Source organism: Rhopilema esculentum, chromosome 17, assembly GCF_057945365.1.
Source record: "Rhopilema esculentum isolate cy_ngs chromosome 17, ASM5794536v1, whole genome shotgun sequence".
NCBI classification, from domain to species: Eukaryota; Metazoa; Cnidaria; class Scyphozoa; order Rhizostomeae; family Rhizostomatidae; genus Rhopilema; species Rhopilema esculentum.
The window spans coordinates 4,559,906-4,575,972 of record NC_142831.1 but is presented as its reverse complement, the minus strand read 5'-3'; the positions used below and the strand labels follow the sequence as shown (position 1 = coordinate 4,575,972).

General features: G+C 36.0%; 1 protein-coding gene across 3 annotated transcripts in view; it reads left to right on the top strand.

Moving 5' to 3' along the window:
* The window catches only part of LOC135695847 (uncharacterized), a 20,639-nt gene extending 4,572 nt beyond the window's left edge, over positions 1 to 16,067 (top strand). For 2 of the 3 annotated variants that reach the window (XM_089113323.1, XM_089113322.1), the window contains exons 7-28: positions 395 to 482; positions 973 to 1,263; positions 1,811 to 2,026; positions 2,289 to 2,333; positions 3,165 to 3,292; positions 3,614 to 3,707; positions 4,220 to 4,495; positions 4,831 to 5,034; positions 5,353 to 5,448; positions 5,786 to 5,929; positions 6,589 to 6,867; positions 7,535 to 7,831; positions 8,520 to 8,576; positions 8,898 to 9,039; positions 9,702 to 10,006; positions 10,543 to 10,569; positions 11,152 to 11,377; positions 11,974 to 12,149; positions 12,747 to 12,859; positions 13,389 to 13,447; positions 14,009 to 14,154; positions 14,695 to 16,067. In XM_089113323.1, coding sequence (XP_088969449.1) covers positions 395 to 482; positions 973 to 1,263; positions 1,811 to 2,026; positions 2,289 to 2,333; positions 3,165 to 3,292; positions 3,614 to 3,707; positions 4,220 to 4,495; positions 4,831 to 5,034; positions 5,353 to 5,448; positions 5,786 to 5,929; positions 6,589 to 6,867; positions 7,535 to 7,831; positions 8,520 to 8,576; positions 8,898 to 9,039; positions 9,702 to 10,006; positions 10,543 to 10,569; positions 11,152 to 11,377; positions 11,974 to 12,149; positions 12,747 to 12,859; positions 13,389 to 13,447; positions 14,009 to 14,154; positions 14,695 to 15,062 — 3,777 coding nt within the window. In that variant the 3' untranslated portion in view covers positions 15,063 to 16,067. The remainder of the gene's footprint in view (positions 1 to 394; positions 483 to 972; positions 1,264 to 1,810; positions 2,027 to 2,288; positions 2,334 to 3,164; positions 3,293 to 3,613; positions 3,708 to 4,219; positions 4,496 to 4,830; positions 5,035 to 5,352; positions 5,449 to 5,785; positions 5,930 to 6,588; positions 6,868 to 7,534; positions 7,832 to 8,519; positions 8,577 to 8,897; positions 9,040 to 9,701; positions 10,007 to 10,542; positions 10,570 to 11,151; positions 11,378 to 11,973; positions 12,150 to 12,746; positions 12,860 to 13,388; positions 13,448 to 14,008; positions 14,155 to 14,694) is intronic. The other variant, XM_065215052.2, reaches the window with a different exon arrangement.

The window sequence follows — 16,067 nt, the reverse complement described above, 5'->3', positions numbered from 1 at the left end:
GTAATTTTGCGTTTGAAGTTTTTATTATGTTCAAATATATGTTTTAATCACTTTGCTGTTTCAAAATCGTATCAGGCACAAATATCAGAACTGCAATAAATTTTAAGCTTACTTTCGGTCATAACGACGTTTATACTCTTCGAAAAGTGAGAACGAATGAAAAGTACTTCAGTATGATAAGATTCCGATATTTCGTGCCATCTTCTAATTTTGCGGTACTAAAAACGTATTTAGAGTTTTAAATCTCCGCTGTGAAACAAATTCTTGCCGTAGGCATCGTAGTGGCTGTGAATATTAGAGACTTCACCTGCCCCTATACTTAGCACTATTGTGGCATTTTATTGACTTAATCTGCCCCCATCCTTGCTGAGTAAATTAATCCTTTGTATAATAGAAAGCGAAAATCAGTCAAACCACAAGCCATGGGCTGGTGTTGGACTTGACAACAACTGGAGCTACAGCTGATCTTGGTGGCTATACCGGTATGTGTCTCGCATCTTTTTTCACATGGTCTGGGCTTGAATCATATGTTCTCCATAGGTGAATCATCAAAACTTATTACTTTATGTCGTAGTCATGCATCTCTTTTAGGTATGATAGAAAATTGTCTCGTGTGAATTTTCAGAGATTTATTTTTTGTTATTTCTCTGGGAAAACCACTGATGAATATAAGATTCCACTCTTGATTCAAGCCAGTTAACAACGCTCTTGGTTTAAGGTTCGTTAAACTGATACGTTAAACTAAACTGAGGAGTTTGGTGTGTCACCTATCAAAATTTCCATATTCACTCTATTGTGTTTCTTTCTTTTTATTATCCGGTTAAAAGAAATTTTAGCTCTATCTTCTGTTGTTCTCCTGGCATTTTTCTAAACATAATATCAGGGGAATATAAGTCTTAAATCTGTTCATCTGATGCTCTGTATTTCTACTTCCAACCACATTCCCATGCTATTGTACCATGCCTCTCGTAGGTGAATGTGTTTCTGATCCTGACAAATGTTCCGAGGGCATCACTGTAATGTTTTGGATCAAGATGACAGCCATAAATATCAATACAAATCTACAAGGTGGCAATACCCATCAGTATATAATATCAACGGGTGGACAGAGAAGAGATTCGCGTGGATTCGCCTTCTTGTACCAGAAAGATGCCCAGTTCACTGGCTTTAAACTGCAGCTTCAAACATCAACAGCTGATTACGTCATCCAACTGAGCAGCATCCCGGAGAGTTGGTTTGCGGTTACGTTTACGTTCAAAGAAGGTTTGTGATTCTTGTTTAGCTTGTATTTAACCTAGGGGAATGGGAAGAGGGCGTTTTGCTTGTATACAATAAAGAATGGTCGATTTTCTGAAACAAATAGATAAGTTAAGTCTATAAAAGACCTTGTTAGTTTGTCTGTCTGAAGGACCAGATTAATATTGCCATATTTTTCATTTATCTATTGTTTAAAACCAGGGCGAATGGTTTCTTTTACTATATAGCCACATAAGCAACACCAATTTTTCAATACCCTTGATGGTAAAATCCAGTATTGAGTTGTAAATGATGTATGTTTTAAAGAAGATATAGACTTGCATTGAAGATGAAATTGTAAGCCCCTGTGATTATTATAATTGTTATTACACTTACAATTGCGTTTAAATAATCGTGCTTTATTAAACCCCGAGTGCTGTAACAGAAAATAATTGCTTGATAGGCTTTGTATTCTGTAGCTGTTGAAAGTTCTGTTTTTTACAATCCTGTCAAAAAACCTAGCATGCTCGAAAATCATCACCCTTTATCAATGCTCATTTCTGTTCCACTACAGGGGCCGGTGCAAACGATGGGCTCGTCTATTATCAAAACGGTATAAAAACTGGAACCGGGACGAAAATAGCTGGAACATATTCATCTGACTCCGTGACAAAGATGACACTCGGCAAACCTAACAGAGGGGAGCAGTTCTTTGGGTCATTTAAAATAAACAATTTGGTTGTTTGGTACAAGGCTTTGACCCCAGAACAAATCATCACAGTGATAACTGGTATGTTAGAATTTATCTGTCATGAAATGAGTTGGATTACGAATGTAGCAAATTTCCCGGCTTAAGTGGAGAGCTCTTTGTTTTTTCAAAACCTTATTTCGGATGCTGTAGGGACTAAAGAAGTTTGAAGTGGAATTTTAAAGCCTATAAATTTTATCTGTTTATGAAGTTTACAGGTTAATTGATAGTTTACAAGCACCGTACTTTTGATACGCATTTCAAGTTATTTTCCATGATTAATATCTTTCAAATCTTCCCACAGGAAACCCTCCTCCTCCGCAACCAGTATCTCCACCAAAAGGGTTTTGTAAGTATATTTGGCCCTGTCTTGTTTCTTTCTTTCTTTTTTTAGCTTCACAACTGATCAAATTTTCATTACAATTTGTCATCGATATCATATAGAATAGTGAGTCATGTTAAAAAAGAATGTTTACTGCTGTGGTGGTTAGGGTCGCGGTTTACAGATCCATGGGTCTTGGGTTAAAGTCTCTAGCATGAACAAACTTTCATACAGAGTGTGAGGAGTCGCCAGCTCTTTGTATTTCCAGGGGTAAGGATCATGAGGTGTGGTCACATCGAGAGGAAGGACCAGGACACCACCCGATAAACTCAGCTTCTTGTTGTCCTTAAAACTAACCTCAGATGCTGGGTACAAATACAAAAAGTATTGTGTATGTTTTGTGGATCAATGTCCATCGTATGATGGCATTCCTTTTATTCAGAGCAAACCAAATACATACACCCCCCCCCCCCCCCATTTATTGGCGCACAAACCCGCTACTGGCTTGATTGAACTCTGAACAAATGTCTTTAGGCCTTCTTATACAGAGGCGTTTATTTTTGTTAGTATTGGTACTGGTTGGGAAGCAAAGAATGATTAACACTCAATCATTGAACATATCAAAAGCAAGACTTTTGTTTAAACTGCTCTTTCTTGTGGCGAAAACTTTTAGAAGCAACTCCAGATAACAGAAACTTGCACCTCCCTAAAATAGAAGATTTTGCATATTTCACCAATAATGTGCTAATAATCAAATATGTTTAAAGAACATTAAGCAATTGCTAGCAACAAAAGGTAAAGTTGAGACAAATACGTGCACAGTTTGCCACTTCAATATGAGTTCTGCTTCTTTTACAGCTGGTGGTGCTTGTGGTGTTGGATATGAAAACGCAAAATACTGTTATCCTTTTGACAATATTTTCAAAACTTCATCCGGTGATGTTTCACCTGAAGTCATTAGCAGCAAAAAGAACGCAGAGCTTAAGGTAAATTGATTGAATAAATAAGCCTTTTTAAATACGGCATTATCCTGGTAGCTCGAACCTCAAGTGAACGATTGAAATGGTTCGAGTTAACAAATTTTCGAGCTATCTGAATCTAAAGCGTATTGCGGAGGAATCAAAGAAATGCAAAAACTGTTCCAGTTAACGAAGGTTCAAATTCACAAATGGTTGCGATAACGGAAATTCGATTTAGCGAAGGTTTGGGTTATTGGAACTTTACTGTACATTCATTTACGTTTTTTTGTCAAGTGATACCACCTGCAATCGCCTAGTTTTTTTGTTATGTTACTTTTCACTTCTTAGGCCGGTGCTGTTATTACTTCTGGTGAGCCAAGGGGAAAATATGTTTCTCTCATAACGACTGCCAAAAGCTGGGTAAACGTTGGTGATTTCAAAAGTGAGTATTTGCTTATTTGTGAAAATAATGTATAGTCTTTCGTTTTCAAAAGAATGGAGACTTTTCTGGAGAAGTGTTCCGGGTTTTAGCAGAGGGTTACCCTGGGTCCTGCGACTTTTACTAATGGTATTGTTTATCTTTGTTTCTATAGTAACTTTCTTCTCTTGTGCTTGATTATGAGTTTTATGAGTTTATTGTAAATTTCTATGTTAAAGCTGGAGAATCATGACTTAGCAGTTTAAAATTTGTCTTGGAATTTTAAAACGGCACGTATAGCTGAAAGCATAAAGTGTGATGCAAACACGTACTTTTCATTCAACATGTTGACATATTCCAACGCTTTATACTCCGAGGAGTGTCAAACAGAAGGCAACCTTAGAACAATGTACTTTTTCCCTCTCTTCTGTGCATGTTTTGAAATTTTGTAGCATTGCTATACAGGCTCATTTGAAAATGTAGCATAATAGCGGTAGCGCATTAGTAAGTCTTTAAAACCATTTTCCTCTTTTCAGGTGAATGTGCTAGCGATATAAGTTTGTGTACTGATGGTATAACAGTGATGTTTTGGTTGCGTATACAGCCAAATGACATTGCTAAGAATACAGAGAATCACCAATACATCATCTCTAGTGGAGGTCAAGTCAGTTCATCACGTGGATTCGCTTTCCTGTATGCAAAAGAGGAATCCAAATTCAAATTGCAGCTACAAACAACCACTGCTGTGTATCGAACAGCCCTAACGAATATCCCTGAAACATGGTTTCACTTTGCATTCACTTTCAAAGAAGGTTAGCTATTCCTGTGAATTATGATCGAAAATTCCTTCTTGTTTAAGCTTCATGGATGCTGACAACACTAAGATTTCTAATGCATGGTTTGGCTACAAGTAAGAACTACTGAAAACGATGGGTAACTTGTGAACTATAAGGCCTAAATCATCAAATAGCATTTGATATAGTGTTACAGTGTATATATCGTCAATATGAATGATTACGTCATCATATTTGATCTGAAAGAATATTATATTATTTTTAAGACCACATTTGCAAAATTACTTTGATTACGTTATGTCTACTGGTGCCAAAACAGGACGAGCTTTGAATACAATTTTCAATTTTTGTAGGTGTCGGCTTGACGTATTTCCAAAATGGCGAAGTCGTTGCCACTGTCAGCTCAGAAAAAGCTTCCTACCCTCTCGATACTTACACAAGTCTTACGATTGGGAAACCGAACCACAAAGACAGTCTTTTTGGAAGTTTCCTTTTGGATCATTTGGTTATCTTTTACAAAACAGTTACAACCGAAGACTTGAAAACGATCTTGCAAGGTGATTTATACTATTCTGTATTTACTTCTTTAGGCGCCTGATGCATTACTGCTAAAGGTCGAGTCTAATTTACAGGGACTTGAGTTTTCATAAAAGCTGATTGAAACTGAATGATATAGTTACTCATTTTATCTTAACAAATACGATGCTAAAAAAGGCTGTGATTTAAATACGCTTTAGGGTGCAGGCTATTAAAAAATTGTAGTTTAAATGTTAAAAGACAGTAATCAGCGTTTAAAGATAGTAATTTATTCAATCTTTTTCTATAATTTGTAGAATTGAGAAGTTTCATATTTTTGTAAATATTTTTAATTGTAGTTGCAACGACATCAGCTCCTCCATCATCGGCAGCTCCCCCGCCATCACCAGCTCCTTCAACTGCTGCGCCTCTCCCCGTCTCACCAACAGCTGCAGGTATGAACAATTTATGCTCCTGCTTCTTAAAGTACTAGGTAAGGTATGCAATTGAACAGCCTAGGCTAGGTATGCTATGAATATTAGATATACCATTATAAAGCTTGATATCTGTTAATATACGTCTCTGTATCTGCATTTATTTTAAAAACTGCCCCCATTACATTTCCATTCTTTAACCAATGGTCTGCATCTTGCCAATATTCCCTATATGTCAGGTTTCAACAGGTTTCCTAGGTTCATTGTCTCTAGCTTCTACAAAATGAATCCTGATTTTTGATTAATGTATTTTTAAATTTTTTATAATGTTAACAGTATGTGTAATGCCACTTTTTAGCTGTGACAACAGCAGGACCAACTATTCCACCCGAGATAACAACAAAAGCTGGCCAAACTCCAGTTTTAACGACCCCCAAACCCATTACAACCAAAGCACCAATTGGCACTGTGGAGCCAACAACAGCTGCTCCTAAACCAACAGGTAACTAAAGTCTTATGGTCAGAATTCATTTTCACGTGTTTACAGCTAGAAAATAAAGAAGACTCATTGTTTTAGGTGACTAGAAGTTAAGGCTTTATAGAAGACTAGAAAATATTTATTTGTTGCTCAAAGATAGAAGCATTTTTTGCATTGATTTGATTTATATAACAAACGTGGTAGACATAATTGCATCACAGACCATACTAAGTACGAGAACTTCTGAACGAGTACCACAGAGCTACTGAGCGTGCACACCGATAATTGCGTCTTTTACAAACAATTGTTGCGTTGTGCTTGTTATTAGATACGGTGGGTCAAACGTAAAAATATAGCCAATTTATGGATGGGAATTTAGAAAATTTGAAAGACGAATGCAAAAGATGCCAATAAATCTCTCATTTTGAAGAAATTTAATCATATTCCATGTTTTCACTTCATGATTTAAGGTTGACTTAAGATAAAATTGTTCTTGCAGCAAAAGAAATATCCTGCTTGAGCCAGCCGCTGTATTCTAGAATAAACATCGTACTTAAAATATATTTTGAATCACTTCTTGTATCATCAAATTGCTTTTCTACAATCTTTCAACTTATTTTTAAATGTTTGATTCATTAAGTTTCAGCTCTACAAATAATATGCAAAAATATTTTCTACTGTAGTTCCCGGTGGAAAATGCAATGCCAAAGTCGATCTCGCTATCGTGATTGACAATTCTGGTTCAATCGAGGCCAAAAACCGAGATGGGTTTTTCAGCCGGGTGAAAACATTTGCCAAGCATGTGTACCGGTCATTCCAAGTGGGAACCGGGGCAGACATTGCTGTAGTCGAAGCTGGAACTGATCCGAAAATAATTTTCAATTTCGGAACATACAAAGACGTGCTAAGCATGGACTCTGCCGTCAACCAAATCGAGCACAAGAAACAAAGATCCTTGTTAGGTCAGTTAAACCTAAGTATTGATTTAAGTCACGTGTCAATCACATGACATGATAAACGTTGTATGAGGTGGCACGTGTGTGTTTACAGCTTCATGGATTGTGTACGAATATTCAGTTTTCGAGTTTCCTTGTTTATCACCCGGGAATTATTTTATCCCATGAAGGCCAGCCCCCCCCCCCTCTATTAATCTGGAAGAGCTGTTGGCGGCGAGCGATAGATGCTCTTGGTCGATGTTGCTATTTCCCCACAGTGGGGACGTCCAGTCACTGAAATATTTGTGTCTAGTAGGTTTAGGTTCACACAATTTAAGTTCACACAAATGTTGCCTACATTTCATGAAAGACATAGAAAATCTAAATAAATGTTTAAGTTCTAAATTTGAATAGATTGATATATTTCTGAATTCATCGATGTTACTCGTAATCTAAAGCTTGTGACGTTTTAAACCATTTCTTTTAATAACCACACTTTATGATTCAATTATATTTTGAAGTTTGGAAGAACTAGACGCATATTTAATGGTTCAAACTGAAATTTAAAGGTGCACTATCTGTCAACAGCATTTTTGATTCACAAATGCTATGTTTAGATTTACTTGCTCTGTATGTCTATTCTTCACGGAAGAGTTTGAAATTAATTTTTTGAATCCTCTATTTTTGATTCTAGGCAAGGCTCTTGATGTCGTGCGATCCGAAGTTATGACCAAGGTCATTTGCAAGGCGTCTCTAAAGGCTGTTGTCATAATCACTGATGGCTACAGCTCCGATGACGTCACCCTACCATCGATTGAACTACGAGACATGGGTGTAACGGTTGTAAGCGTTGGTTTTGGAGAAGAGACTGCCTACATGAAATACGCCTTGGAAGCCATGGCATCTGATCCTAAAGATCAACATCGACTCATATTTGACTATGGAGATCTTATGGAAGGTGTTAGTCAAGTAACTGCTGTCATCTGTCAGGGTATGCTATCATTTATTTGTACTTATTGATTTTCTAAACAAAAAAGGTAGGACATAAAACTGAAATAACTCTGTTTTTAAACTTAACACTTAACTGAGGTGAGTTATGTTTTAAGAAAGGACGTAGAAGATAGGTGGTGTCTGTGTTTAGGGTAGTACATAAAACGAAGATGGTTTCTTGTAATAATGATAAGGCATAAAAGCCAAGGTAATTTCTGTGCTCGAGTTAGGACATAAAACTAGAGAGGATTATCAATTATTTCAGACACTGAGATTTCATAATCCAGATTCATTTCAATTTATAATTCAATGATGGAAAATTATATCAGCATAATTTATTGCTTTCTTATTATCACGCAGAAACCAGGAGAATATTTATGCGAATATAGATGATGGATTTTGTAAGAGACCTGTTTCAAATTAGGCGACAGTTTTGCCAGAAAAATATTTTGAGAATCGCTAGAATCTTTAAGGTATGGGAGTATTGGGAAAATTTCGAATGCTCAAAAGAAATACAAAGAAGATACTAAGCAAAGACATGTTCACAATCACCAGAAATGAAGTCCTTCATTATTATTTTCGGTGGTTTGAGTAACATATACATCTTTGGGGCTACAAGCTTTCTTGTAATATTCTCTCTCACATTTTAACTTTGGTTGTGATGTTACTGTTACAATGATTTTTTTTAGCTGCTGGAGATCAATCAAGCCCATTCAGCATCGATGAGAGCAAGCCCATCACTGAAGGTAATTCCAATATCGAAAACTCTTTTTGTCATTAAAATCTTAAATTCTTGTCCTTTTTCTAAAAGTAGTTTAAGAAAAATTCACATCACAGCGTCCTCGGAAATGAAATCGTTAGTTAGAGTGACTAAAACTCTTTAATGTTTTGTAAGAGGGGGCACTTTGGTACAATCTTTTGTTTGATTTCCATATATTGATTGAAAATTGTTCCAATAGGAAATGGTGTTACTCTGATAGTCTTTTTTCCGTACATTAACTTTCCTGCCAGCATGAATGCTTAAATTTTTTTGTTTATGCCTAACGTATTTCTGTTTCTAAATACAGAGGTGAGCCTCAGTTTCAAGATGCTGTTCCTAGAAGAGGCTAACAAATATCGTAGGATGCACAGTGGTGTTCCGTTGATTTGGTCTTACTCCCTCATGACGAAAGCACAGAAATGGGCGGAGTATCTTGTGAAAGAGAAGAAGTAAGCAAACTTTCAATTGTAATTGTGTATCTTTGAATGGAGAATTGGGCCAGTGTAACAGTATAGACTGATTCAGTTTTCATTTTGGTTTGCTTTTGCCCCCGACCGTTCACAATACTGGTATGTTTGTCCTGTTATAACAGAGCGGGAGAGGGGGGTAAACATAGGGCAAGTAAGAGTGAATTTCCTCTATGAAATATGGGACATTCTTTTGGCTCTCTTTCAAATAGAACACTGCAAGATCGCTAGATTAATAAGGTCCATGTACTTTGGTTTGAAATAGTGTGTTCTGAAAAGATTTAATGATTAAGGATCTTGTATTAATTTTTATGCTAACGTTAAACATATCGAAGGTAATTCTTAATGAATCTGCACTACGAGTGATGGAAAATTTAGGCCATTTCTGCCAAACTCTTCAAAGAGTAATGCTGTTGCTTTTGACAGCTTACCCCAAAATCAAATCCCCCCTTATATAATTCCTATTAACTGTTGAACTGTGCATTCTGTCTGTGATATGACAATTCATCTTTTTAAACTCCTTTGCGTTTCTAGGTGAATTCAAAATCGACATTTCAGTTGATACATCTGCAATTACCATTTTCCACAACCTCTTTACATCGGTTTTTTAATTGTTTCTAATGATAAATGTTCATTTGCACTAGGGTCATGCACATGCCCAAGGTGAAGTTTGGCCAGGCCCTGTTTGTGGCAAATATATCCGATGTCTCAATTGCTCAAATCAGTGTCCGAACCTGGTATAACCAGATAATTAATTACGATTTCCAGCGACCGAAGATAAATAATCAGAACCGGTATTTCATTCAGCTCGTATGGCGAGGAACAGCTGAGGTCGGTGTAGGCAAATTTACTGATCCTGCTAGCCCTGGAATGACATACGTAGTCGCGTTCTTTAATCCAGCAGGGGACACCGAAGACTCCATACAGTACAACGTATTGCCAGTTACAGGTACGGCTCGTTTCCTTTTTTTAAACTGTTAATCAAGGGTGTAGTGTTAGGGACACTTCTTGGCTCTGTTGGACAGAGCTCCCCTGTTGATGCTGGAAAATAACCCCTTACTACTTTTTCCTAATGTTGCAAAAACGATTTCGCAATGTCTCTTTTGTTCTTTCATAACACTGTTTGTTATGAAACACATAACATAGGGCTGTTTGTTATTTGGAGCTGGTGTTTATAGGTAGAATCGCTTTTACTTGCTACAGACCTATTTTGTGACAAATTCTCAGAGCAGAACATGTAATATAGGCGGTCTGACGTATGTGACGTTGAGCAGCAATTGTGTACACTAACAGGTTATGATGTACAGTTTTACAGCTTGACGTTTTTTGATATAGTCAAAAGCTTCAAAAAGGCAGTATGAAAAACGGAGAGATTTTAACCGAAACTGAAAGACTGATGTAATAACGATGTTATTAAATGATAACGGCCTTATTTTTATTATGTTTTTATTATCTGGCTTTAAAAGGTTTATTTTTTATTAATAGGTTCTGCTGTCACTGCTGCTACTACAGGTAAAAACGCTTATGCTTAAGCCTTTCTTGTGTTGATAATTTTAGACTTCAGAAGAATTCTTTCAAGTGTAAAAAATAACAGAAACACATTTTGTTGTGTATAGCACATATCAATGATATTTCATATATAGGAAAGTATCAAAGTACTTGAAAATCCAGGGTTGACAGCGAATCAAATATCGGCCTATCGTTTATAGTTATCATGTGATCTTATAAAAAACATTATACAAAAATAACTTTCCTCTCTATGTTTTGATAAACCCTCCTCTCCTTTCCTCTCTTTGTTAAAAAATAACTGGGAAGAGATCTATACGGATGAGTCTTAGAGAGACTTCACAGTTTCTTTAAGGAATTTCTCAAAATGTCGCTAGTGCTGATGCTTTGGCAAACTGTTTGTCATCCGATAAAGTTAAAGTAGAAGTTTGAAGTGAAGAAAACCACTGGCACCTCAAATAGTTGGCTGTAGGACTCCATCGTCATACCCGTCTTAATTATATTTGTTTTTACATCTTTTCCAGTACTCGGTGACCTTTTTTCTAGCAATTTGACTTGTTTCTTGACTTTGTTTCTCTGAATTGCAAGATTTAGCGTTGCAAATTGCAGGCTCGTGTCCAGAAGGATTCCAGGCTAACGGCGCCTATTGCTACAAGTTATATACGGAATCAATGACTTGGGTGAAAGCTGTTGAGCATTGTAACGATTTGAAGGCCTCTTTAGTCTCTGTGGCACGTGATGAAGAACACTATTTCCTGACTCAGCTGTTGCAAACCAACACTGTTCCCCAAGCTTGGATTGGCCTAAATGATCGGTAAGATTTCTAATTCCCTCTATTATACCTAGTATCATATCCAGTCAAGTCGTTGGTGTTTTCAAGCCACTAGAACACTTAGGACTTTAAAATCGCGGGAATATTCGAATAAGGGGCATTATCTAGCCTCTTTACAATAACATCCTCGTTTTAGTATGGATTTGCAGCTTTTGTTCATCGTATCTTAGTATTATCAGTACGTTCTGCTTCATTATATGCAGACAATCAACTATTTTGCTCAAAAGTTGCCACTGAAATGACGCAGTTACCAATAACTTTATAAACTTCTGGCCAGCCATCTTTATATATAGTTTTCAGTTTATTCAGAAAGCATAAATAAGAAGATTTTTAACATACAAACAAACTTAGATATAATCGCAATCAAGCAATGTTTTAGCTTTATAACACTTAACATCAACAAGGCAAAGGTCTTCACATATAGTTAGACCGTTAAATTATGCAAGGGAAACTAATGCTGCATAGCTCTTCATACTTATTTTGTTTTCCTTCTTCATACTTCATACTTCATACTTCATGACTCTGATTTCTTTAGCAGCTATGAAAACGTTTCTAATATTGATTGAAACATTTTTCAGCATCACTGAAGGTTCATTCACATGGGTTGATGGCATGCCATTGTCGTTCAATGGTTGGTTATCTGCACCTTCAGGAGCAGGAGTAAAGGACTGCGTTCAGTTCAACGCTCAGAAAGGATGGATTGATAATAATTGTGATGTCATTCAGCCATTTGTTTGCAAGGCTCTAAGACCAGGTCAGCAAATAGATAATTTGTCTCATATGTTTGTATAATGGTCCTTTAAAATATCAATGTTAGTGGCCAGCGTTGTATTCAAGGGTAAAGTGGTTGGGTAATGGGAAAATTTGGCCGGAGCAGCCTCCCCTTAGGGGACATAGAGTCGGGATGTGACTTCGTACAAATTTGTATCGGGATGTGACTTCTCACAAATTTGTGAGGTCACTATTTTTTACATTACGAAGTGCCTCCAACCCCATCATTGCAACGTTTTATTTGTTTATTTTTCCAAGCTTGTTTTTTTATTTGATACTTAAATATTATCTCTTTTCATTCATTAATTTTTAAATTTTTATAAGAATAAGGTGACAAAGCACAATAGTTTATAACTTCAAAATTTGTATGGGTCGGAGTAATTATCCTTTTATTCTATATGTTGCTGCTTCTGGCTTTATTTTGTGAGGTAGTAATCAGATGGCAGTGATTCGATGTATGCGATGTATTGACCACAGCTTGTTTTGTTTTTCTTCCCATTTTTGTTTTATATCTATGGTTTCTGACAGTTATTGAATCTTGTTTTCCCATTGGTTATGGATCATTTTTTTCCTATTGCAGGTGACGTCATTTTCATGATTACATTGCACTACCCAACGGAGCCCTGGTCCCCAGACCTCGTCTACGGCTCAAGTGCTGCTGCAGTTTCCGTTATCCAGCGGGTTGAAAGACTTGTGAGTGATTTCATCCATTCTGTTAATCTGTTAGCAGTTGCCAGTTGTACGAAACCGATAGATTCAGTCAAAGTTCCAGATATTAGCGTGATATGACTCATTTTCATTGTCTTTAACTAAGGGATCTGGTAGGGCATAGATAAATTGTTTCGAGTTTCAGGAAATTGTTATAATATTATTTATTTTGCCTATACCATATACAATGTTGAAAAGTTTTCGGCCCTCGAAATTTATAATAGGCTTGGCAGTCCCTGTCTTAAGGTCGAGGTAATATTGCACCAATAATTATGAGTAGTTTTAGGTCGCAAAATAATTCTACTTTATACAGAAAGTGTTGATTAATTTTCTTTTGGTTTTTCGTATTATTTCTTAGAAGGTATGATACTGTATTATGTATGGCCCCTTTGCTAGAGACTGTTTCTTTTTCAAATACCTATGATCTTCGATAATTACATAATCACTCAAGTTATTCAAAGACTTTGAATTAGAGTTTGGTGAGTGATGAAATCGGAATGGCATTTTATTCTAGATTATGAACATCTATGGCACAAAAGATTGGTTCCTAAGCTTTACTGTGAAGGACTTCAGGTAGGTTTCATTGGCACTCTTTATGTCCCCATTGAGCTAATCTAAGTCTATGGTATTTCTTTTCAATGGCCTTGACAGAGACGCTCATTGCCTTGACATTTCTATGACTTGTTTATAATTTTGAATGTTTAAACCAATTTTTATCAACAGTGGAAAAGGTTAAAGAACTTTTATCTTGTCTTGAATATGGTTTAAGCTTTTACGCTTTTACACATGAAGTTAAAGAAGTTTCACGTTTTTTTTGATTGAATAGTTGTGACTGACATAAAACAATCCTTGTTGAAATAATAAGCCAAATATTGACTGCCTTATGGTGTCCTATTATCGCAGTATCCCTTATTCTTTAACGATTCCTAATTTTGAGATATGAAAAAGCCAACTTTCTCTTATACAAATTTGATGAGACTTTCTGACATTGAGGCCACTAAAGAAATTAAAACTAGATTTTGATTGGTCAGCACCATAGAGCTGTCAAATTTTTCAATAGTTTTATGCTCTTTGCTTTCACGATGACAATTTAAACTTATGGCTTAATGTCAATATATTGAAATTTGTTTACAGAGGTCACGTGAGTGTGTTGATTGACATTGAAATGCGTTTTGGTCCTGGTGCCCCAATTGACCCTCTGGTACCGCTTAAGAATGTCACATACACGGAAGAGTGTGAAGGATACATTTGTGATCTCATTGACATACAGATTATTCCAGGTTAGTCGAAATTTTTTAAAGCCATTTTGTATTTGGTTGATTCGCGTTTGTTAAATGTGCAATTTAATTCGGCCTAAAAATAAAAATCAGTTATTCGGATTAAACAAAGTTTTCTTAATAGTAATATTTTAAAATATATAGTTATGTTTATATAGTTTTTTATTCAGTGCATAAAGAATAAAGCTTTCTACACAGAATATAAACCTTAAAAAGGGTAAATGATTTTGCAATGTGATATAAAATGCGTCAATAATTTATTTGCTTGAAAATTGTTAATTAAGATTTACTAATCTAATTTTTTTATAAAGCGTCTTTAATCTAGGGCATTCTAAAATGATGATACAAAATGATTATTTAATTTAAATATAATAATATTATCAAGCTATTGTACAATAATTAATGTAACTATCATTATCATAAGTTATATTCTCATTTTATTAGGAATATGAAGTTAGATGCTGAAAAAGTATAATATTGGCCTTGCTGCATAAATCAAAATATTAACATAAATTGCATAAATTTTTAAACTTATTCCTACAGCGATGAACGTGACGTATAACAATACACAATGCCAGCCGAGCTGCTATTCACAATGCTCCTCCAGCTGTGATCCAGTCTGTTGCTCACCAGATAATTACCAAACATACTACACGTACGAAATTGTCCCACCAGCTTCATCAAAGCCTGCCCTACTACCTCCACCACCACCACCTCCTCCTCCCCCACCGCCACCACCACCGCCGCCTCCACCACCCCCACCTCCACCGCCACCACCTCCCCCACCTCCACCTTATTCTCCTCCCCCTGAAAGCTACTGTCCACAGATATGTGGTCAAAGATGTTTGCCTTCATGTCCTAGAACATGTTGTACACAATACAGCTATATGATTCAATATGGCGGACGTTAATACTGTGTAATAGCAAGCTGATCAAGAAGGACTCCAAGTATTAGCTGGTTTGCTATGCAAACTGTGTACAGAGAGCTTTTGTAAATGCTGCATCGTACTTTAGCCTGGATTTCAGGCCAACAACTTTTCTAATGCTTGGACAATGTTTTTACTACAATGTTGAATTCCTTGTTATCCCATTTTATTGCACTGCATCGTAAATGGTGTTACAGTCGATGCCAAAACTATTGTCTGAAGATGAAAGTCATCCTTTGATATTTTGGTAAAAGTTATTTCAGCTAAGCAGCTTATCTTAGCATTTAGAGTGCTAATGATTTGTTTGATTGATATAAAACCAGCTCATATTAATTTTATTTGCCCCTTGTTGCGCTATTAAAGTGTCACTTATACTAGCCCTATGTCGTGTTACTGTTAGCATCAAAGTCTAAAAGCAGAAGGTTTTATTTTGCTTCAGAGCAAATACCAGTGGTAATCTCCCGTCGAAGATCCCTTTTGCGATACGCAGCTGGCATATTTCAAAGTATTGTACATTGCGTTGCATAGTCGAATTCTGTAGCTTCATGGAGTTTGAATCTCAAAGAGAGAAACTGTGGTTTTCGATTCCCTGGAACAAATTATAGTTTCTAGATATCATTTTATCTCAGCTCTAAACATGAAACTTTTTGAATACAAGAAAAAAGGAGCAGCATGTTATAATAACATTCCTAAATCAAACTTGTCATCACGATACACTTGAAGCATACACTCTATTTTAAATGTGTTATATAATGTATAGTTATTGAAACTATCCACCATTGAAATAATAAACAAAGATTAATATAACAGAAAATGCTGCATGAAGGACCAAATGTTAAACTATGAGCTAATATTTGCAAATAATAGATAATATATGATAATTTTCGTATCGAAAAGCATTACTTTATTTTTTAACTAAGAAGAATTTAGTTTCTGTTTGTTTATTAACTTAATTGATTAATTGAAAAATGCCTGTTTTCTCTGTCAAAA